Source organism: Sinocyclocheilus grahami, unplaced genomic scaffold, assembly GCF_001515645.1.
Source record: "Sinocyclocheilus grahami isolate Dianchi unplaced genomic scaffold, SAMN03320097.WGS_v1.1 scaffold475.1, whole genome shotgun sequence".
Lineage (NCBI taxonomy): Eukaryota > Metazoa > Chordata > Actinopteri > Cypriniformes > Cyprinidae > Sinocyclocheilus > Sinocyclocheilus grahami.
The window spans coordinates 698,152-721,862 of NW_015505654.1; the positions used below are offsets into that span (position 1 = coordinate 698,152).

The following is a 23,711-nucleotide window of genomic DNA, read 5'->3' on the forward strand; positions in this document are numbered from 1 at the left end:
GAAATTATAGAAATGAACACTTTTATTTAGCAAGGACGCTTTAAATTGATCAAAAGTGATAATAAAGACATTTATAATGTTACAAAATATTTCTATTTCAGATAGCCTAAATGCGGATTTTCTGGACTTTCTATTCATCAAAGAAACCTGAAAAAATTCTACTCAGCTGTTTTCAACATCATAATAATAATAATAAATGTTTTTTGAGCAGCAAATCAGAATATCAGAATGATTTCTGAAGGATCGTGTGACTGGAGTAATGATGCTAAAAATTTAGCTTTGAAATCACAATAAATTGCTTTTTAAAATATATTCAAATAGAAAATAGTTATTTTAAATAGCCTAGTAAAAATATTTCAAAATGTTACTGTTTTGCTGTACTTTGGATCAAATAAATGCAGGCTTTGTGAACAGAAGAGACTTCTTTAAGAAACACGAAGAATCTTACTGTTCAAAAACTTTTGACTGGTGTATAGGCAACTTTAATTGTTCTCTAATTTCTAGCTTTTAATTGATTTCGATAACTGCTGGACAATAACCAATAATAATGATTTGTTTATATACTACACACACTTTTTTATCACATAAGGCAGAATAGTTTCTATACTGTAATAAATGCTACGTCAATTACCACTGCATTGTTCCTATCCTTTATTTATTACCTGGAGATGACTTGACAAACACAAATAAACCATATATTGTCGCAATCGTATGTTTAATGTCTTCATGTTTCCAAACATTTCTGTTTTCTGTGAAAACAACTGTTTTCATACAGCATGGCTGGACGCTTTTGTCCATATTAGGAATTTCCTTGTACGACTTCTGCGGGAGAGCCCCTCCGGCTTCGAGTATGAATGAAACATACAGTGTTTAGTGCTCCTCAATGTTCATCTCGCCTTATTCTGGGTCAGAATAAAACATCAGATCATGCACAGACTATCCGGTCTCTTTGAATTTAAATCTATATTTATTCACACCGGCTCTTGAAAACCTCTATGCGAACACACTTGCCCGAAAAAGTGCAGGGGACGAATTTACTTGATATTAAAAGTGGGGAGGACACGTCCCCCACGTCCCCCGCGTAATCTACGCCCCTGCTATAGGCACTTAATGGAGGTGAGAGTATATAGGGCTTTCTTTTATGCTGATTGGTTAGATTACCCGAACATGTTCCTCCCAAAGTTTTTTAAAATAAACTTCATTTTTTAACTTGTTTCTGTCAACCTGGCACTAAAGGATCCACAAAAAAAAAAGGATTTTAGGGCTGTCAGTGTTACTGTTAACATTTTAAATTAAATACGTTTATTGTGATTAGATTGTGATGTGATTTAAATTTTTTTTGGACATTATTACTGTTGTATTCTGCTTCTTTTTTATGTTTATTGACATCCATAGTAACAGTGAGAATTAAAACAAATAGTTTTGTGGGGAAAAAAGGTATGTGTACACTGACAGTACACTGTCAACTCATCAGTAATTTTCAGATGATAACATTTATTAAACTGCTTTGCTTTATATTCAATGTAGGATATAAGGCCAATTATTTAATTTGGCAAATGTTATTTATAAACAGTATAAATGGGTCTTCATACAAAAAAGGTAAAGGAGGGCCTTAAAAAGTTCGAAAACCTCTAAAAATAGTAGGCCAAATAAAAATGGCAATGGCATCTGGACATATCATAACCTAACAAGAATGCCCATAAACCCATTTCAAATGCGTCCTCGTGTTCAAACAATCTAGAATATAAAAACTGGATTAAATTACATTGCCTCCAAATTGTTTTCTGTGACCGGTCTGTAATTCATGTAGCAGCAACCGAGATAAACTGAAATTGTGCAACAGCAGCGGTGTTTTTTTCTTCTCAGAGCAGGAGGTGGAGCTTTTGGAGAGATTCCTGTTCATGAAGTTTTCCAGCAGTACTGATGCAGCGCATAAGCAGTGTTCGCCTCCACCTCCAACTCCAGCTGCTCTTCACATATATAAGTTACACATCACCTGCAAAACTTACGTCCCTGAATGCACCCTTGGATAACGGACCTGCTTGTTTACTAGGAACACAAAGCGTGTGTTGAAGTGCGCTGGTCTTGTGGAGCACAGAGAAACACTCCAGCATCAGGATGAGAGCGATTAACTTGGACGCGTACAGCCTCTCTCTGCTGACCGCTAAAGAAGACATCCTCAACCCGCGAGCATCCACAAACTGGTACAGTAAACTTTGCTTTCTCGTTGTGTCTCAAATCTTAGCGAGCTGCCCGTCTAGACTGCATTTTGGGCGTTACGGGCGCAAGCAACATTTTAAATTACCATATAGGCAACAAATCTGAATGTTGTCTAGGTAGGGAGCTGATTTGGTTTTGAGACACAACCGAAGACCTTCACTGATGCTTGGTAAATGGTATTGCGCAGTTGCTTTTTAATGTTGTCTGAATTTCTTTATTTTTAGCCTACGTTTTGAATAATAAACATTTGAATGCACTTAAGTTGTGCACTGTGATAAGAAAGTTGTTCATCACTGCAAAAAGGCAGATTATTACGCCTATTACGCTGGAAGTAGTTTGTGTACAGAGTACTTTTTGTGGGGAAGCAAAATACTAGGCCACTTCCCTCAAGCCTATCCCCCATTACTGAAGATTAGGTCACTGAAGGTATTTTTTTTACACAAATTTGAACGGAATATTATGAGAACACGCTGGTTTCGTTCCTGTGGAAGTGCTTGATTTAACACTTCTCGCTGTTTCTCCCTTTGTGTTTACCTGTATGCAAATCAGCTCAATTGCGATAGGCTATTGTAGCTACAAACACGAATTATTAGGGTGGAAACACAATTACCCTGTAATCCATAAACTTAAAAAATTAACTGTTTAATTTGACCAGTATATGCTCAGACCAATGCATGCACAATAATTACATCAGTATGTAATGAAGCTGCATGTATTTGCATGTTTTTTTTCTTTCTGTTATAGCGCCACCTTTTGTTCAAACGGGCCGGAACTTTGCATGCTTCTTCAGACTTAAGTACTGAAGTAGACTCGATGTTAAAGGGGTCAAGTGATGCGATTTAAATTTTTCCTTTCTCTTTGGAGTGTTACAAGTTCTTGGTACATAAAGAAGATCTGTAAAGTTGCAAAGACTAAAGTCTCAAATCCAAATAGATATTCTTTATAAAAGTTAAGAGTCAGCCACACCTACCTAAAACAGCTTGTTCTAACACGCCCCCACATATCTATGTCACTATCTGGGAAGATTTGCATAATGCCGCCCAAATGTTCACGCAAAGAAAGAAGGCGTAACTTGTATTCTCGCTGTAGTATTGTTGCCGCCGCCGCCATGTCGTGAAGGCATTTTTTCTTATGTAGAATTCTAAGTTTAACATATTTTAATGACTCTTAACAATGAAACTGCGGACTGCACGTGCAAAATATGGTACGGAAAAATTACAGTACAGACAGTCAAAAAAACCTAGGACTAGATTGCAAAAGTAGGTTTTTTGAAAAAAAATCCAGTATGGTGGAAAGATTTCCTTGGGAGAAATAAATGGGGGTACAAGGCATTTTTTTTGCCCTATAGCTCCACCTGTAGTCCTCTAAATTTCATGTTTCTACCATTTATGGGTTATTCTGTATTTTGTTTTAAGGTAGAAAAAGAAAAAGGCTAATGAAAACAATAGTGTTCCCAGCAGTTCGTTTTTGGATGCCTAATAAAAAAATCTGCTGGCACAGTGTTCTAGAAAATGGACGCATTTATTGGCCTATAAAATGATTCAAAGTTTTTTTCCTGGTTCCTCATTATGTGTTACATATGTGTGTGTATGCATTTTGGGTTGAATGATGTAAGAAGACCAACCAGCCCCTTTCATTTGTTACTTTCTACCATGATGTCATGAAGTTATATTCTGCCTCAGCTTCAGGCCTATGTGGAGAGTAGTAGTTTACAGGGTGGTTTGCACTCAAGTGGACACCCACATGATTAGAGACACCTTTTTCTGAAACTGAATACATATGCGCTTATTCATTTAGAGTTAATAGCCTGTTCCCACTCGCCGCTTACTCAACTATATGATGTCATCTTTTGTTGGCTTCTAATGTACTCATTGAACACATTGCAAAGGTGACAGTAATTACAGGTGTTTCATTATAGTCTGCACGTATCAGCTCAGATATACATTTGTTCAAACGTTAACAACCCTGATCTGACAGCTCAAAAGTCCTGCAGTGTCTTTCCTCTCTGCCAGATCTTGGCAGTTCACGTTTGTTATATCAGCAGTGTCATTGTCTCTCCTGTATTTCTGCAGGCTCAGGCTAATTCATGCAAACACCCGTCAGTGGCTTCCTAAATGATCCAGGCAGCACCCATTCTGTTTTTCCACATGCTTAATCACCGTGGAAACGTGCACAGAAACAGTCACTGATGCTTTAGGCTTTACAAGCCTATCAGGCCCATTCATGTATTGCCTGGTTCTGTCTATTGACAGCTGGAACAGTGATGGTGAGGGGTTTCCACTTTATATTTTCACACTGACATTTGACATGTCAAGTCACTTTAAATGGCCTGTAAGCAGATGCTGAATGTAAGAAGTGACAAAAGACCTGTGAATCTTCAGCAAAAGAGGAAACTCGCACTTCCCCACAGCACTTATCTCTTATCTCTGTACTTTTGTGCTCTGAACAACTGGCTTCATTGACTGATTGAGCTGTTCAGATGCACTTTGAGCACACTAGAATGACAAACAGCTTCTGCTGTCGGCAGTTTTTAAAGAATATGGGGTTTTGAAAACTTAGCTTTTTGAAATTAAAAATAAGATTTTTTCCCAATTTTTTTTTGTTAATATCTGTGTACTGTACTAGTGTACTTCTGCTTGACTACATTCTGTTAAGGTGCTTCTTTTGAACTTTCTATTCTACTAAAAAAATGTCACTGTTACAGCAGCAACTGTTTTCCACATTGATAATAATAATAAATGTTTCTTGAGCACCGTATCAGCATATTAGAATGATTTCTGAAGGATTGTGCAACACTGAAGACTGGATTTATGGCTGCTGAAAATTCAGGAATAAATGACATTTTTAAAAATATATTTTAATATAAATTTCACAATATTATTGTTTTTACTGTATTTGTAATCAAATAAGCAAAATTGGTTAAAAATCTCACCAACCCCAAACATTTGAACGGTAATGCATCTCTTGACAAACGAAAGAAAGTGTGGTTCAGTGTTGTTTTGAACACCACTGAATTTCATTGTATGGGCAAAAACAGTTCTTCTGAATTTCTTTTGTGCTCCACAGAAGTAGGAATGTCATACACTTGGAAAATTACAATTCTCTAGTATGGAGGTAGTAACCCTGTCAAACCATGACTGATTCTTCATGCTTGATTCATCAGTCTTATAGGTCAGAGTTAAGCATGGCAGGCTTTTCACATGCCCCTCAATAGTTTTTCAGAAGTAAATGTTAGCAATTGGTCCTTTATTTCTTCATAGCGTTTAGAGGCTGCAGTGTTTGCTGTGGATGGGTGTGCAGAGCTCCTAAAATCACACATGAGTCATATTCGGTCATTGTATTCAAAACTAACGCAGTAATAATTGCTGCTTGATTCTGTGAAACATGATTTTAATGTTGTTGTCATAATTTGTAGAAGTTCCCTACAGTACAAGAAATGCTATGAGATAAAAGACAGTGTGATTATCTAGTTTTGTAAGAAGTATACATTTCATAACTTATTGTTTTGGTTGTAAGCCATAACATATTGTTCTTATATTGGCAGGGATTTGTTGCGCGTGGTTTGAATTTGTCATCCTAAGCCTTAGGCAGGCAAAGACAACTCCTGAGGGATGCGACTGGACTGGAAAACTGTGAAGGCGTGGCAGAATTCTTTCCAGTGAGCATCGTAGGAGGTTATGATGAGAAGCCACCTTTGTGACATTTGAATCTTGAAGGTGGCTTCTTTTGACAAAGAGGAGTTCAGCCACTGTCCTTTTCACAGAGTAAAGATGCAACAGCTTATATGTTGCATGGTTTAAACCAGGGGTGCACAAACTCGGTCCTGGAGGGCCGGTGTCCTGCAGAATTTAGCTCCAACCCTAATAAAACACACCTGATCCAGCTAATCAAGCTCTTACTAGTCATACTAGAAACTTCCAGGCAGGTGTGTTGAGGCAAGTTGGAGCTAAACTCTGCAGGATACCGGCCCTCCAGGACCGAATTTGGGCACCCCGGTTAAAACGATGCACACACATGTGCCTTTCTATGGTGATAAAGTGATGTTTTTTAAGGAACTCACCTGCATGTAATGAAGGAACAGAGCTCAGGTTCAGTGTGGCTCAGGTCTTTACAGCTCCTTGCTGTTGTAGCACAAGTTTATGCATGATTTAAGAGCCTCAAGGTGCAATGTTCTCATGTTACCACTAATAAAACATCTGCTGAGCATGGTGAGTTATCACCACAACAAGACTATTCAGTACTAATAATGTAGAATGGTAACCTAAATTGACCTCTGCTGATAGTTTTGTTGAAGTAATATAAAAATAATTCACATGCACAAAAATGAGGAAAGTATGAAATACATGCAACCATTTTACCTTATGACATTAATACAATTTTCATAATTGTCCCATCAAAGACATTTTAAATGTCACATCAAATGAGTTTTCATCACACACTGTAAAAACTTTTTTTGAAGTTGTAAATAAAACAGATTATTGTGTATGTTTTACAATAAAATATTAATTCAGTCTTTTTACTTAAAAGTTGCAATTTCTTTGTAATTATTTGAGAAATTTACTAGTCTCAACTGTTTCAAATTAAGTTGCTTCAAAGGAAATCCTACACCATTTATTTTCAGTGCAGTACTACCAGAATGAAACAAATTATGAAAATGGCATCCTGAAGCTTACATTGGTTGATACATTTTAGTAAACAATAGGAGTGTAGCGGTGCATGAATTTGTACCTAAAATTCTCGGTATGGGACTTTTGGTTCGCCACGCATATGTGTAACGAAAGAATAAACAGAAACAAAATATCCCGGATTTAAGAATATCTACCAAGATCTGAATGATAAAGTGTAGTGATCCAACTGCATAGCAATATTCTGAACTCATTAATAGTTTTGAGTGTTTACATTTACAATTTTTCTGGAGAACTTCTTAACTCCTTGCATGGCCAGTGTTATTCCTTTCCAGACCTTTCCTGTTCTCTGTGCACTTGAAATAGTTTATAGTGCTGTGAAAGAAAGAGATTGAATTTTGAGACTGAACATTGCTGTTACAGTGGTTGAAAGTGGTTTGGCAGCTTAGTTATCAAAAGTGTAGTTTCTCTGTGTAGTTTTATCTTTATCTAATTCCATCTGCATACTTTGATGTGACTTCGATCTGCATCACCATTTGGTTTATTGTCACACCATATTATGTTTCATTTAACTAGGCCAATCTGACAACTGAAATCAGATATTATGTTTGTATGGTTTTATCCACAGGCAACAAAGATTTAATGTACCAGCATTTGTCTGTTCCTGTTTCAGAAAAGTCCATTTCATCACAAGGTTGTCCAAATAGTTTGCCATTAAAAATGACAATATAAGCCATACAGACAGATAAAGATATTCCAGTCAGTTTAAAAAATATGTAATCTCAACCCCCCTTAAACACAAAATGAAAATCAATGTGGATGGTTTATCTGAGTACTTTTATAGCATCACCTTAGTGGGGCTATTTAGCTTTATGGTGGTTGGCTTACCACAGGAGGGTTTTATAGTGGCAGACTGGTAATTAAGCTATTGAGCAGTAAATGAAGAGGTATTTTAGTGTTGACTTTGTCCCAGGTAAGTGCTTCATTGATTTGCTTATAAACATTGCTTCAAAAGACCTATGGGGGTTTCCCGTGCTGATGATACAGACTAAGTAAGATGAAGGCTGGTGGACGTGTATGTTCCTCATATCAATTATCAGTGTTTATGCCGATATGTTTTGGAAATGTTTCCTAATCCTTAAACTACCATCTTGAATGTACCAATTATTGTTTACATTACACTCCTGTAATGCAGAAATGCTGAATGAGCGTCTTTGGAAATAGTCTGAATGGATGTTTGTTCACAAGTATGTATTGGGGCTGAAGCATATGGCATATCATTTTGTGTTTCTCAATAAAGTCAAACTATTTCATTAAAAAAATATATGAAACTTTCACGTATATTAATAATTATACAAGATATGCTTTATCTTTATCAATATAATGATCATTAAAGTATATCAATATGTTAGAATAACTCAGCTGTAAAACAATCCTCAATTTCTTGTTAATTATATGTTCCATATCAGTCCAGAATATTTAAGCAATAAGAAAATATAAAATAAAATAGTTTCCTTTTCACCATTACAGAAATTGGAAGAGTAATCAATATCTAGTTCAAACCGTTCAAGCACATGTTTTAGTGGGTATATTCTATGCATTATTTTAAAACAGACGTCTTTTTCTTGGTTATTCATGTACAATGTATGCACTGTTTGCCAAGCTTTATGCCAATTCAATTCACCAAACACAGAAGACCAGAAAAAATGAGCTGGAGGATAAACAATGATATTAAGTATATTTCTAATATAGTTGTTTAAGACATTGTATATGTTATTCTTGATATCTGCAAGATTTAAATCTTTCACCTGTGATGTATTGGTGAGAAGAATTAATGCTTTTTTGGGAACTGCATCCATTACAATTGCAAATTCCTTAGGTTTAACTGGTATGTCATTTTCAAACCACTGTTCAAAAAAATTTTTTTTATACAAAATATCTTTGTTGATCCAAATATAGTATCTCGTAGGGGAGAAATTTGTGCTTATAAGCAAGTATCCATGCCATGAGAGCTTGTTTATGAAATTTTGCATTCTTAACTGGTATTTTTTTTCAATTAAATAATTAAACTTTAGTAAAAATAAGCCAGTTTTTAAAGACATTGTTTAAAAGTATCATAACTCAGTACCTCTAAATTATTATTTTCTCAAATAATATGGCTTGTTTTTCCAAATGAAAACAAATTTTTTTGTGACTTTTATTAGAGGGGTAATATCCAAGGATAGAGACACATAGACTGATCTCTAAAGTCAAACACACCTATACAGTTGATTAGTGATGGACATAATGCAGGACTATTTACTGCGTCATGTAGCCTATAGAATGCAGTTGTATGCCCCTAAAATTCAAGAGATTGGGGCAAAAACGCCCCTGTATGAGTTTTTGTCTCATATTTATATCATATGATGATATAGTTAAGCAACATCACACGAGGGCTGTTTTTGTCCCAAATAGCACAAGTGCAAATATTGTGATATTGATTTTATACAACTGTTCAATATATAATAACTTAATATTGTGTTATATTTTAGACACAATATTGTCTGTTTTTGCTCAACGCAAATCTTACCTTTGTGCCACAGCAGAACTGATGTGCATAATTTTCAGCCAAATGTGGGATTAATTCATATGCGATTAATTAGATTAACTAATTGCAACATTGTATAATTAATTAGATTAGAAATTTTAATCAATTGATAGCCCTAATATTTAGATAAATAGATATACACATATGAAGAGAAGCTGTGTTGTTTCTAGGGAAATGCCTGGCCCTTGTGTAGGTGGCTTCTCTCTGGCTTCTCTACTGTTGAACTCAATGGGAAAATGTTAATGGAGTTCCTCTATGCTGCAAGGCTGGGTCAAAAGCCTCAAACAATGCTGTTTGTTGTACAGTATGTTGGGTTGTAGTCACACACAGATGGCTTGTGGTCGTTGGCGGAGCTGTGAGGGATTAACTTGTCCAGTAAAATTAACATTTGTTGCAGTTGAATATCTGTGTACTCTCACAAGTCTTCAGATATCTGTTTCCTTTCAACGACGCTGAAATGACTTCCAGTTGAGATTCTTTCTTGAACCTTGAAGATCAATAATAGAATCATGTGCCTCCTCAACTTTCGAGTTCTGTCTTCTGTGCTTGGCAAAAGTTTTGGCAAATGAACATGGTACAAAAAATGCCTCTTTTCATTGTGCTTTCATGTAGTTTTGGCCAATCTTGTCTAGTTGAAAGATTTTTCCATTTATTTTCCTACATCAAGTTAAATGCATTTGCTTTGGCTGTAGAGACGAGGTTCTGGGCTTGTCTGAGGTCACTATATCATTTCAGACATTTATGATGTTCTCGCTTTTCATCCCCATCTTAGTCCAATAGAGAAAGTAAAAAAAAACTCTTTTGAAAACAGACAGTATACCTGTCAAATATATAACTGTTCAAAAGTTTAAAAAATGTTTTCGAAAGAAATCTCTTTGCTCGCCAAGGCTGCAGTTATTTGATAAAAATTACAGTAAAACATTAATATTTCGAAATGTATTGCTATTTAAGATGATTGTTTTCTATTTTAATATATTTAATTATAACTTGCAAAGTTGAATTTTCAGCAGTCATTTCTCCAGACTTCAGTGTCACATGATCCTTCAGAAATCATTCTATGATGATTTGGTGCTCAAGAAACATTTTTTTTTATTATCAATGTTGAAAACAGTTGTGCTGCTCATTGTTTTTGTAGAAATAGTGTTTTTTGCAGCATTCTTTGATGAATTGAATGGTGCTTCTGGCCAAAGATTTGAGCACTGATGTTCTATTATGGAAACACGGAAACATTTACATTCTTCAATGCCTCTTTCAGTTTGTGTCCCAAATTATACACACTCTCCTCCAAGGTGGCGAATGATGTGGTGCAGATTGAGGTGTATGTTTACAAGGAGGTCTTTATCACGCCCCTCCAATGACTCACAGTAGCCTCATACCTAAGGATAATACCTAATACCTAATGTTGTTTGCAGCTCAAACTACCATGTGTGCATTTAACAACTGAGCCTGTGATAATGCTCAACCTATTGTAAGTGGACCTCATACTGTTGCAGGTTTCCTCTTAACCACTTTGAAGTTCTGGCTTTGACTAGCTCAAAAAAGGAGTCCATTTGCAACAAGTAGCCTACCCAATACCAGTTGGGACACATTTGCGCCTTTCAATGTGGCTTTATTCGAGTCTAATAAATTATATTTATTTGTCTTTTTGTGTTAAAAAATTTAGACATTGATAGAGGATAAACATTCCTCTTTTGCTGGTGGCATAATACGAGGTGAAAATAGGAAATTGGGTGATGTTTTGGGTTTACACAACACAAGATTGGCTCTGCTTAGGCCTTTAATCACCTCAGATTGGAAACTTGCACAGGGCAGAATAAATCAACAAACAGCCTGCATACCTAAGACTCCCACAAAGTAATGAGAACGGCCATAGATCCAGCGCAAGATGATGTTATCTCATCTGTCACCTTGCATAACCTGAAAGAGCATGAGGTTTTGCCAGTCTTAGTGTATTATTTGAGATTATGCTAAAGTCGAAATATAAAAACAGCGCTTAATCTTCAAACAGTACAACATTGTCAGTGGTTGTTTTTGAGCTGAGACACAGGCGACTGGGTATCCTAGAACTGGCACCTCTCCATTGCAGGAATTAGACTTTACAGTAGTTACAATTCCAATAAAGCTGGTATTTTGATTCAGGCCTTTGTGGTTGGCAGTTGTCTGTTAGCTCAAATCATGATGAGACTATCAAATGCTATTCTAACGTCAAACACAGAATTTTTATTTCATTTTTAAATGGTTTCTACAGCTGCTGCACACAGTAAGTAAATCAACCCAGGTCTTGTTTATTGTGTGGGTGCCAACTGAACTGTGAACTGCCTGCAATGAAATTTTTCCCATATCTATTGGGGAAGAAGGGCATTCTGGTCCTGATTATATAGTATTGTGACATCATGAGAGCTGCCCTGAAAATCTCATGCAAGTCAAATTTCATCCCTCACAGTTTTTACTGATATTAATATCAATATTTGATGCAGCTTTTGTGTCTTTCTTTCTTTTCCTTTTTTAAATTTGGGCGTAGTTCTTTTGTGACATGAGTAACTAATGAATCAGGGAAACTGGAAAACTAATGGTGGGAAAGGTATGAGACAACTCAAGAGAAGAGTACAGTAGTAGGTTGAGAAAACAGAAAACAGAGCTTGATCATTGTGACTGATAAACTTCTACAGAAAGAGATATTGTTCTACTAGAAGACAGGAAGATCCTCGAAAAGTGGTTGATCAACTTTCTTTACAAGTCATTATTAACTTATTTACAAGTCATTATTACAAGTAATAAATTCATCAAAAGTGACAGTGAATACTTTTATGATGTTACAAATAATTTGTATTTCGAATAAATGCTGTTCTATTTATTATTATCTACTATCTATTCATTAAAGAATCCTGAAAAAAAATATTGTGGTTTCCACAAAAACATTAAGAAGCACAACTGCAACATTAATAATAATAAGAAATGTTTACTGAGCACCAAATCAGCATATTTGAATGATTTCTGAAGGGAATCATGGTGGAGGAGCAAACCCACTATAATTTTACATATACGACTGTTTTTGTCACATAATGTAATTTTAAGGCTTTTTTTAATGAGAATGTAGTTGTTTAAACTTCACATGTGTTATTCATTCATAAAGATAGTAGTAGAAGAATTGTTTATTCGTTGTTGGTTGTATGAGAGATACCAGACTGTGTGTAAATGAGCGAGGGTCTGTGTTCCAGTAGCTGTGTGGGACAGACGGCACAGGAAATGCCAGAGTTGTCCCAGAGGAGTGTGTTGTTATAGAGGCCAGTGGCTAAACTCACCCTGTCCGGTTAGTGACTTCACAACCAAAGGTCACACATTTATCAGAAAAGTGTTGAAGAAAGCTACATAGTTGTGATACATTGAAATTCAAAACATTGCAGACACTTTGCAGAAAATATATTCACAAGTCCACCTTCTTCAGATACTGTAGGGAAGACTTGGAGATTCAAATATTGTTCAAATTTCATTACATTTGAAAGTGAACAAACCCAAAGTCATGTGCAAGGTCATGCACGGAATGCATGGACAGATAAACTGTATACCGGGAATGCAATTTAATCAAAGCATCTGCCAAATGCACGAATGTAAATGTCTGTAATGCTTGATGTCCAAGATGTTTCACTAGAGCTGGTGGCCTTGAGCCCAAAGTCCTCATCTGAGAACGCGAGAGAGACAGAATGGGAGGATAGAAATGGTTCCAGTGTAATTGTCTAAGAAAACCATTTGAAAATAATTACAAATTATGTATAATGATAGTTGTTGTTTTTTTCCAGCTCAGCCTCAGTTGTCATCAGAGGCGGACAGTAGTGAAGTATTTTTACTTTACTCAAGTAAATTAAAAAAGTATCTGTAGTAAACAAAGTGCAGTAAAAAGTACAATATTATGCTTTGGAATGTTGTGAAATAAAGTTTTCTAAAGAAAAATACTCTGATAAAGTACAGACATCTGAACAGTACTTTTAAAGCAGAGTAAAAATACTTCACTACTGTCCGCCTCTGGTTGTCATTGTCATTACATAAATGATTATGGCCATCCAATTATGACTATTAAATTGGGATCACAGCTGCCCCACAATAAAGAACAAAAGCTTGGAAAGGTTACAGAGTTTCAGATTTGGAGGTCAGCAGTAGATTTCCTTTAAAGGGTAATAGCAGCATTGTTGATGGAAAATAAGGAGTCAGTTCCTGTGATTCTGATAAGAGTCGTAGTAACCTTTTTGGCCATGATGCCTTGTTGAAAAGATCTGTCATCTCAAATGGACTTCCTGCACAGATAATGTTGTAGAAATAATAGAACCTATTTAAGAGAAGAATAGCATGCAAACATTCTTGTCTCACTTAAACAGGCTGGATGTATGAGTCAGGATAAGCTAGCTTGTCTTCAGGTGGATAGCTATTTTTATTACAACCTATAAGGTTACTTATGAAAGGCTACTACAGTTACCGTTTGAAGACTGGGGTTACATACAGTAGTTGGGTTCATGTTACACACTATAGTTACTTGAGTAAATGAAGCTTTAATCAGTGCTGAAACATTAGATGTATTGTTCCTGTTTCTGTGTTTGTTCAAGCTTTATCATGCTAGTTGGAAGCACAAACCTGGACACACCTGTTGACTTACAAGTGTGAATATGTCAAGTTTTTGCTGACCAGTTTTGTTTGTTAGTCACAGTTTTATCTTAATTGCAAAACAATTAGATTTTCCATGGCTAAAAGCCTGACTGCAACAACTAGTGTGTAAAATCTTTCCACCTCACAGGTTGTCGAAAACGAACATTACACAGTGGCCAAGGTTCCTATGTACTTAATATTAGTGTAACGCATTTACATGCACAATCTTACACTGAGTATGCTTAGCCAGACAGCATGTGAGGTCATGTAAACGCCTTAAACAGTCTTCTATTTCTGGTGAAGGTCATTAATTGTCTAAGTAATCCTGATAAACACAGATTTTTTGCCAGTGCCTCTGGTTTTTCTCTTCTCAGTAAATGACAGTATATTAAATTATATTAATTCATTCAAAATAAATAAATAATTTATTATATTTAATATTATAAGCCTAATAAATATTTTAGCACTTTCTCTCCCTCTTAAAGTCTGTCATATTTGTTGAGCTGTTTGGCAGAACAGAAACTGCCACTTCTGATCCCAGAGTTTCTTTCATGCCCATTGTGACATATAACTGGCATCTGATTCTGTACTATCCTTGACTTCACATCCTTGATATACAAGTCTTTCTCCCTCTCTCTGTCTCTTTCTCACTTAGTCACTCTCATACTTGCATGCCATTTCATTTTGCAACCATATATAACATTTGCATGCCAACCTCCTCAGTCTGTTTTCTTTTCCCATCCCCCCATCCTCTTAAATTCAGTCCCCCATACTCCTTTTCATTTTCCCATCCTCCCTCCCCTCTCCTTCGCTATTTATTGTATGCTCTTCCACTCCATCCTTTTGTGTTCCACCAGAGTCTCTCTCTCTCAGGAAATCTGGATGCGTTCATTCCTCTTCTACTCTTCAAATAGTTGCCATTAGCACAAAATTGGCACCCAGGGGTCTGATCCCCCATACAAGGAGAGGCAGCATTAGTTATACTCTCACATAGGTGCCTTATAAAGTTTAGACTACTCCATACAAGCAGTAAAGTTAATTTAATAGGTACCATTATTATTATACATCTTCATTAGACTCATGTCTCTGAGTTTAAGTCTACATTTCAGACCTCTTGGCTGTTGAACTCATTTTAGTGTGTTGAGCTATTCGCCTGTGCCTGCTCCAGGCCAGCATACACCCAGATGAATAGCACTTGGCACACTGCATTCAGTATGACAAGGTTACTGTGCCAGATGGCAATGTGCTTAAGTTGTTTTGTACTTTCTGCAAAGGTTGTTAGAGAGCCCACCACCCTGGAATAGGTCTGCCAGGCCTCTGTCTGATCCTTCAATGGCAGTAATGATCCTTAACTATTTTCTTAGAAGCAGGGCTTTTCTTTTGCACTGTTCCCATTTATTCCTACTTGGTATTGTCGTTTTGCATGCCATGTTTGGTACAAAATATCAATTTTCATCAACTTCGGATATATTTAAACTGTAATCTGTGGTTCAGCACACAAGCAAATGCACATATTGTTGTTGCAGACTGAATGCCTCAGGCCAACTTACTGCAAGCTTGGGCAAACCTTTTACTCCATATTGCTGTTATGAGTGAGGCTGTTCTGTTTGCTTAGATTTCACTATTTAGGACACCTTGACTATGGAAGAACTTGGTCCTGTCAGTTCATAATGAGCCAAGAACATTTTTTACATATGTAAATAATGCCAGCTGCCATTTCTACCAGTGATTTTAGTGTAGTGACGTTTGGACCAATTGGTTTTAGGTGTCTGCTTTGAATTTATGATTGTTTTTAAACAGGCCAAGGAATATTATTGAGCCAAATAGTACAGCCAAAAAGCCAGATCTGTAGACGCTAAAGCTGCACTGGCAAGGAACTATTAGTCATTTAGTAAGTTCAGACTAAGGGGTCTAAAGGGTTTTTTGGAACAGTAAAATATGCCACAGACGACACTTGAGACTTTTCATACCGTTTTTTGGAGAAAACCGTTTCCTCCTCCGTGCCAGACAGTTGGTTTCACAACCAGGTAGGTAAATCTCCCCTGGCCTCTCTTCTCTCTTGAGCCATTGATTTTGCTGAATGTTCTTCTCCACAGCTGTTTTCCAGCTTTACGCACTACAGATGGAATGTGGCCATCTTAGGCAAGGTGGACATCCAAGTGGATTTGGCTTGGGAGTTTATTTGAAGTTTATCGACATGACTTTCAGAGAACAGATGTAGTCAGGATGTTAGAGACAGCATTTTGCTTAACACTTGGATATTAGCCAAAAAGGATGCAAAAATCCAATTTATGGCCCAATTTGAAGTGGTAATGAGTAGTATTCAGGTCATATTTCTGTGCTCTTGGAAAGTCTTAGATGATGTCAAAAGCTGGATTCATGCTAACATGGATGATTTAATTTCATGTGGTTGTTCATGTACAAGTGAAGTGTCACAAATCACTCAAATGATTCCTGTCTTTGCAGGTACTCTATGAATACCAGTGGTCATGTCTGTGCAAGTAGTCCAGTGAGAGAATGAGTGATCAATAAAGAGGAATAATATCTTTAACTCCTATCACAGAAAAATACTCACCAATGCTTTGTTTATTTGATCAAACATTCAGTAAAAACAGAAATATTGATAAATAGTACTACCATTTTATATACATATGTTCAGTTTTGTAATCAATTTTAAAATGTAATTTGTTCCTGTAATGCAAAGCTGAATTTTCAGCAGTCATTACTCCAGTCTTCAGTGTCTTATGCTTCTTCAGAAATCATTTTAATAGGCTGATTTGCTGTGTAAGAAACATTTCTTGTTATTATCAATGTTGCTGCTGCTTAATAATTTTGTAGAAACTGTGATGCATCTTTTTTCCGGATTTGTTGATGAATAAAAGAGCAGCATTTATTTGAAATGGAAATCTTTTGTAACGAGTATTAATGTCTTTACTTTCACTTTTACCAATTTAATGCATCCTTGCTGAATAAAAGTTTTAGTTTCTTTCTTTTAAAAAATCTCCCTTACTCCAACATTTTGAATTGTAGTGTACATTTACATTTATTTTTAAGTATTTTTTTATTGTTTAAATTGCGACACAAACACCCACATAAATCACTCCATCTTAAAACATCCTTCCAATGTTTCCTCTCTTTCCTTTCTCCTTTGTGCTGCCTGTCCAAACCTCGTCCACCCTCATTTGTTTACGGCCTGTATTTCTGTCTTTCTCCCTCTATTCCTCATTCTCTGTTCTTGAGCTAATAGCTGACTGGACTGCAGAACAGGACTGCTTGTGTTTTTCTCATCAGACTCTTGACACAGGAAGTGTGTGTGTGTGTGTGTGTGAGGTGAGGACAATCCAGACGACTACCAGACAACACCTCTCTCCACTCTCCAGGAAATGTCTAGTGCAGCGTTAGGTTTGATTTCAAGAAATATATTAAGGTACATTGTGAAGTGTTTTTTAAGCTGAATTTGCTTTTTAGTATACAGTCAGGCCACACTATTTAATTACACATTGTTCTTGCAGTCAGTTCTTGCTCTCAGTTGCATGTTGGTCCCCCTGGATTTCTCAGCTTTGTTTTTAGTGTTTTACTGACAAGCTCTTTTAAATAAAGTCCAGCTCAGTTCAGTCTAGTCCTACGGAATTTTGGGGGTTTTGGAGTTTGGTTGGGCGTTCATATGATATAAAACCACACTGCGTAACATCCTCATTTGATGTGCATTCAAATGTGCATCTGTTATCTGGTGTGAAATGAATCAAGAAAATATGTAATTTGTCAACCACATTTAATGCATTTGGCAGACACTTTATTCAACATGACTTGCATTTCCTGGGAATCTAATCCATGACCTGTTTAAAGTCACCAAAAAATCAAAATGGACATTTCTTTTTCATTTAAAATTTTTTTTTTTATATAATATTTTTTTTGTGTAAATATAGTTTATTATAAATTATTTATGTGTACATTGTTTTTTTTAGTTCATTTGCCCTTGCAACCTTTCACTCAAATGGCATCTCAATTAACAAAATCAAGTCTCATCCTATATTTTTTTCTCATTCAAGAAGCAGACTTAGTTTCACTTAGATTTACATCAGAAGAGGGAAGAAAAGATGATTGCAACTTCCATTTCATGCTGATAAGACAGACTTTTGCACTGAAAAACTATGTACAAAAGTGGAGAAAAAGTTTACAAAAGTACAAAAGTTTAGTGAATTCTCCCCATTGTCAACGAATGACTACAATTTCATGCAAGTACGTGGGATTTTTGAGACCAATTCATATGAAAAGTGAAAGACGGAGAGTAAATGCAGAGAACAAAAGTCCTCCTTTCAGTTTATGCAAAACAACTGTAGCTGCATGTCATAGATGCCATGGAGTGAGTAAAGTGCTGACTTTTTTGCTCATTTACTATGTCAATGGGAATGTGTGTGGTCCTTACCGCGTAGATAAATACACTTATATACCATGCCATTTCATTGGAACTGCATGTTTAAAACACATTGATTGCAGCATGATGTGATTTGACCCTTAGATGAACCAATTAGCCACAAGACAACATGCTTTTAAAGTGACCAGATAAACAAAGGGCTTGTGCGTGCACTGGAAGTGTGCTGCTAAATGAAATGCATATTTGTTTGTTGTAATGCACTGAAGCATAATTTTGTAGTGTTGTTTGACCTAAGTACTAGCTGTCATTATGAGTTTACTAATTTTTCTTGCTTAATTGGAATTGATTCTAGCTGGATTCATTGCAGAACAGGCTTTATTAGCCTACAAACCTCCTCTCTTGTAAACACTCCTCATTTTAACTGTTTGGCAAGGCCACACCCACTGAGGACAGAAATGTCTGTCAACTCCAGCATATAGCAGAAGATTTAGGAAAGAAACCTTTTACTACCATCTGTGTTAACAAGCTCCCCCTTCAAGATATGCTTGTGTCTTGTTACCTTACAGACAGCTGGTATAAGCACATCTCTGATCCCCCGTTACTCTCATTCTGTCGTCCTTTTTATTCCCATACTGGTGGAAGGATCCGGAACAATGGTGTCACAACTTGCTAATTGCAGACTGATTGGTAGGTTGGTTTGGCTGAATACATACTCTGATGAGGCGAAACAGGCTGTTATTGTTGCTTGAGTCAAAAGCCCAGAGGTCACAATCTGGGAGGCTTCCAGAGATCAGAAGCTTTGGAGACAATAGAGACATGATGATGACAGGCTGGTGTAGATTATCCTCATTCAGTGTAAATTCCAGGGGACAGAGTGAGGGAATTCTCTGTATAAGGTGTTGAACTATACATGAACTACACATAGCTAGATCAAATTCATTTAGCCTGAATTTCGGCAAAGGATTGTTGTTTTGCACAATTGTAGTCTGCTCGTTGGATGTGTACTGAGTTTAATGTGGATGTGCACTACATTTGTATTTTTAAAAAAGCACATTTTTGCATATTTGCTTAACTTCTGTTGAAGATTCTCATCAATTCTTATCTATTGAGAATTAAATGGAAGTCCCTTTTTTGATATACAAACATCTTGTAATACGTAATTATATCTCATTGTAATTTAGAATCAGTTTGAATTAATATATTAGTAATTATTGTTAGATAACTGAAAAAATGAATAATGGTGTACTTGTAAACATTTAATTTTTTTCAAACTTTACTTTGAAGTTTAAAATTAAATATCTACTTAAAACAATGACAATAGCCATCAAGTATTTCTCAATTAAATGTAAATGGTTAATATTTATACTAATATTTAACTTTTTAAAATGTTCGAAAACATATTTATTATTGCACATTGAATCTGTCCTGAAATTAGTATCAAAACATTAAAACTTTGAATATATAAGCAATTAATGTTTAAATTATATATTTATAGTATTTACTGTTTATATTATAAAAACATATTATTTATACCCCTCCACAAGTGAATAAAAAATCCCCCATATGCGGCATCTAAGGGAGTTTTTTAAATGAACTTTAGGCCCTCACGTAATAAATGGATTATGGAAGTGAGGGATGCATGAGAAATGATTAAAAGTGCCCAGCTCTTACTGGACAAGTTTGATCCATGAGTCAGGCTGTTATTTTATAGTATTATAGGATTTACTTGACATTTTACATTGACTAACTGTTGGAATAGACCAAGCGTTTTCCCAGAGATTAACCTGTTAATAATGGCAGCTGTGGTGTACCTGCCACAGCAAGTTCAACAGTAAGCCAACTGAGAGATTTACACACTCAAGCCCATTATTTGCAGAATGTCATGGAAAAGTTCATTTATTTAAATAAATTAAATGCACACAGACTGAAGTAATTTAAGTCTTTGGTTCTTTTAATTGTGATGATTTTGGCTCACATTTAACAAAAACGCGTGGAGGTGATCAGTTTGTGGCACTGCTGAGGTGGTAGTATGGAAGCCCAGGTTTCTTTGACAGTGACCTTCAGCTCATCTGCATTTTTTGGTCTCTTGTTTCTCATTGTCCTCTTGACAATACCCCATAGATTCTCTATGGGGTTCAGGTCTGGTGAGTTTGCTGGCCAGTCAAGCACACCAACACCATGGTCATTTAACCAACTTTTGGTGCTTTTGGCAGTGTGGGCAGGTGCCAAATCCTGCTGGAAAATGAAATCAGCATCTTCAAAAAGCTGGTCAGCAGAAGGAAGCATGAAGTGCTCAAAAATTTCTTGATAAACGGGTGCAGTGACGTTGGTTTTCAAAAAACACAATGGACCAACACCAGCAGATGACATTGCACCCCAAATCATCACAGACTGTGGAAACTTAACACTGGACTTCAAGCAACTTGGGCTATGAGCTTCTCCACCCTTCCTCCAGACTCTAGGACCTTGGTTTCCAAATGAAATACAAAACTTGCTCTCATCTGAAAAGAGGACTTTGGACCACTGGGCAACAGTCCAGTTCTTCTTCTCCTTAGCCCAGGTAAGATGCCTCTGATGTTGTCTGTGGTTCAGGAGTGGCTTAACAAGAGGAATACGACAACTGTAGCCAAATTCCTTGACACGTCTGTGTGTGGTGGCTCTTGATGCCTTGACCCCAGCCTCAGTCCATTCCTTGTGAAGTTCAATCAAACTCTTGAATCGATTTTGCTTGACAATCCTCAAAATTAGAGCTTCACTAACAATGTAAAAAAAAAGTCATAGGCAATGACAGCGGGCATCGCCTCTGATTGAAGCAGATTTGAGGGACTTTTGCTGAAAAATCAGGAAACTAAACAGCAAGGGCAATAATAAAGGAAGAGAGATAGAGATGACTCAGGTCAGCTCTTCTGTGAGAACATTTGGTATAAGCATTACTCCAGAGAAGGCCTGCTAGGTTTACTGAGGTCAGTGCTTGGTATGCATAATACATGTCCAATATGTGGAGCATTCTGGGATGGTGTGAACGTGTAGAATAAACACATGGACAATGCACACATGGTCCTCACACCCAAGACCACTTACTACATTTTAAGATGACGTAAGCGAGGATGTGGTGTTGATTATGTTTGGATGTGGAAGAGCTGTGATTTGTTTCATACTGTGAAAGGTCAAGATCACTATTGATATATTGACTTTTTACTTGCCTCATTTTGAAATGGTATAAGCACTTGATATAGTCTGGTTCAGGATATTATGTTACAAGCAGCTTTCAACAAGTCTTGTAACTTAACTTTGTCACTAGTTTCTACAGTGCGCACTGCTGTGTTTTCCTCCAGTGTAACTAACTGATGTATTTCTCTCTGTCTTTTTCAGGGCTTTATTTACATATGAGGGTGTGACCAACAATCTCAAACTCACAGATTCAGGAGGTGAGACTGTTAACCATTCCTCCAGTTTCTTTTTTGTGTCTACATTTTTTACCAATGATCAATAAAGCAAAGGAGAAGGGTTTTGGAATTCCATTTATTTTCTCAGTAAGTCAGTGTGTGTGATTTCAACTAGTTTAGTTGCAGAATTTCCTGTGAAGAAATACACTACCCATTATTGTAAAATTTCACTAATTGAAGAAAGTCAGCCATGGATAGAGGAACAGGAATAACAGCAAAGAGCTCAACAGTGTCCATCCACTCTTATAAAGGATTGTGAATGACATAATAAAGTTGATTCAAATATACTTTTATGTTTGAATATTTTATAATCATTTAAATATAGCGTTTTATATAATCACTTGCTTATTGTTTTAGTATATCTATAGTTTAATCTAGTATACTATTATCTATAGTTTTATCATCAGTTTTCTCACAGCCATGGAAAAGCTGGACATTTTACCATTATTTTAGGTTTGGAAAAGTGAAGGAAATTAATCAAATATTAAAGCCAGTTTTACAAATTATAAAGGTTACATAAATTTCCATTGAATATAAATGCTCAACTCTAAAATATTTTGAGAATTTGCTCTTTGTGAATGCAATTGTCATAAAAAAAAATTCTAAAAGTTTCTTATCTTGTGATTATGAACAACAAAAGTCATGGAAATTCATCAGTCAAAAAGTATGGAGAGCCAGTATTTTGTCTAAGATCAGTAGTTCATGCATAAAAAGACATAAATCAAATTTGGGCATTTTTTCCTCCATAATATTTGGGATTATTTGCCTATATTTATAGGACAGAAGTGTAGACAGGGATGTAGAAATGAGAGAAGGGGAGTGGGACATGACACAGGCCGGACATGTACCCAGTCTTGTCCCCACGGGCCAGCAGCTCCTATATAATGTCCTGTGCATGTGCATGGCCCACTGCACCACGGCTCTGGGTTTTTGAAATGCCTGTGGAGAAAATGAATGGAAAAAAATACTTCCAGAACCAAGGTCACGGAAAATGTGGGCAGTCATTGTTGCGCTCTGTCTGAGGCAGTTGAAAAGCTCAGTCTGAGGGCAATCATGCAACATTGATGTGTGAAACGCTTCTAAATCAGAGAGGATTACCAATACAAGCTCAGACTGCCATCACTGTTCCTCTTAATATCAGACGAAGCAGAAAAATCTCACTTGAGTGTAGGAGAAAGACCAGCTCTGCTTATTACTTCAGACCTGTCCTGTACTCTGGAGATTATCATTATAATCTGGGAAAAGAATGCAAGTGTTTCATAGTGGCTGAGGCATTTACTTTCATGTGGCCATTATTTCATGAAGACAGTTTGGACCTCTTTAATTTTGTCCTTTTCTTCCCCCTTTATTTCTCTCTGTCATCTGCCAGCTGGGGGTTTGACAGAATTGGTTGGGAAATTTCACAGCAGCAGGCCAATGTATGGCCTCTGCAGGGTGGGACTGACAGAAACAGGACAACCACAGATTGTCATGGTCTGCTGGGTAAGTTCACAAGCAGAATGTGTATGTTAATATCAGTTTATATCAGCCATAGCAAATGTATGCAAACATACTACACTAAAATGTAGCGTCTGAGTTCTCTCGGGTCTTTACACAAACTGCAAATAAACAGGATCCTAAACTTCAGATCGAATGTCTGTCTTTCCCTTCTTTTAGGGTGCTTTAAACATTTGTAGCACCCCAAAAGAAAATATGTTCTGAATGAGGTCATTTTGCCTTGTTCTGATTGGATGTCAGACGTTTATACCTAGCTCCTATTGGTTGTTGCCATGGGGTGTGAGCCTGAAGTGGTTCCTCATTGGTTGGAGCTGCCACATCATTAA

The 23,711-nt window shown here is 36.5% G+C and overlaps 1 protein-coding gene across 3 annotated transcripts in view; it reads left to right on the plus strand.

Annotated features, from left to right (window-relative positions):
• Window positions 1-1,902: 1,902 nt before the first annotated feature.
• The window catches only part of LOC107553602 (drebrin-like protein A), a 32,314-nt gene continuing 10,505 nt past the window's right edge, over window positions 1,903-23,711 (plus strand). For all 3 annotated transcript variants that reach the window (XM_016235886.1, XM_016235888.1, XM_016235887.1), the window contains exons 1-3: window positions 1,903-2,204; window positions 21,815-21,870; window positions 23,258-23,370. In XM_016235886.1, the coding sequence (XP_016091372.1) occupies window positions 2,119-2,204; window positions 21,815-21,870; window positions 23,258-23,370 (255 nt within the window). In that variant the 5' untranslated portion in view covers window positions 1,903-2,118. The remainder of the gene's footprint in view (window positions 2,205-21,814; window positions 21,871-23,257; window positions 23,371-23,711) is intronic.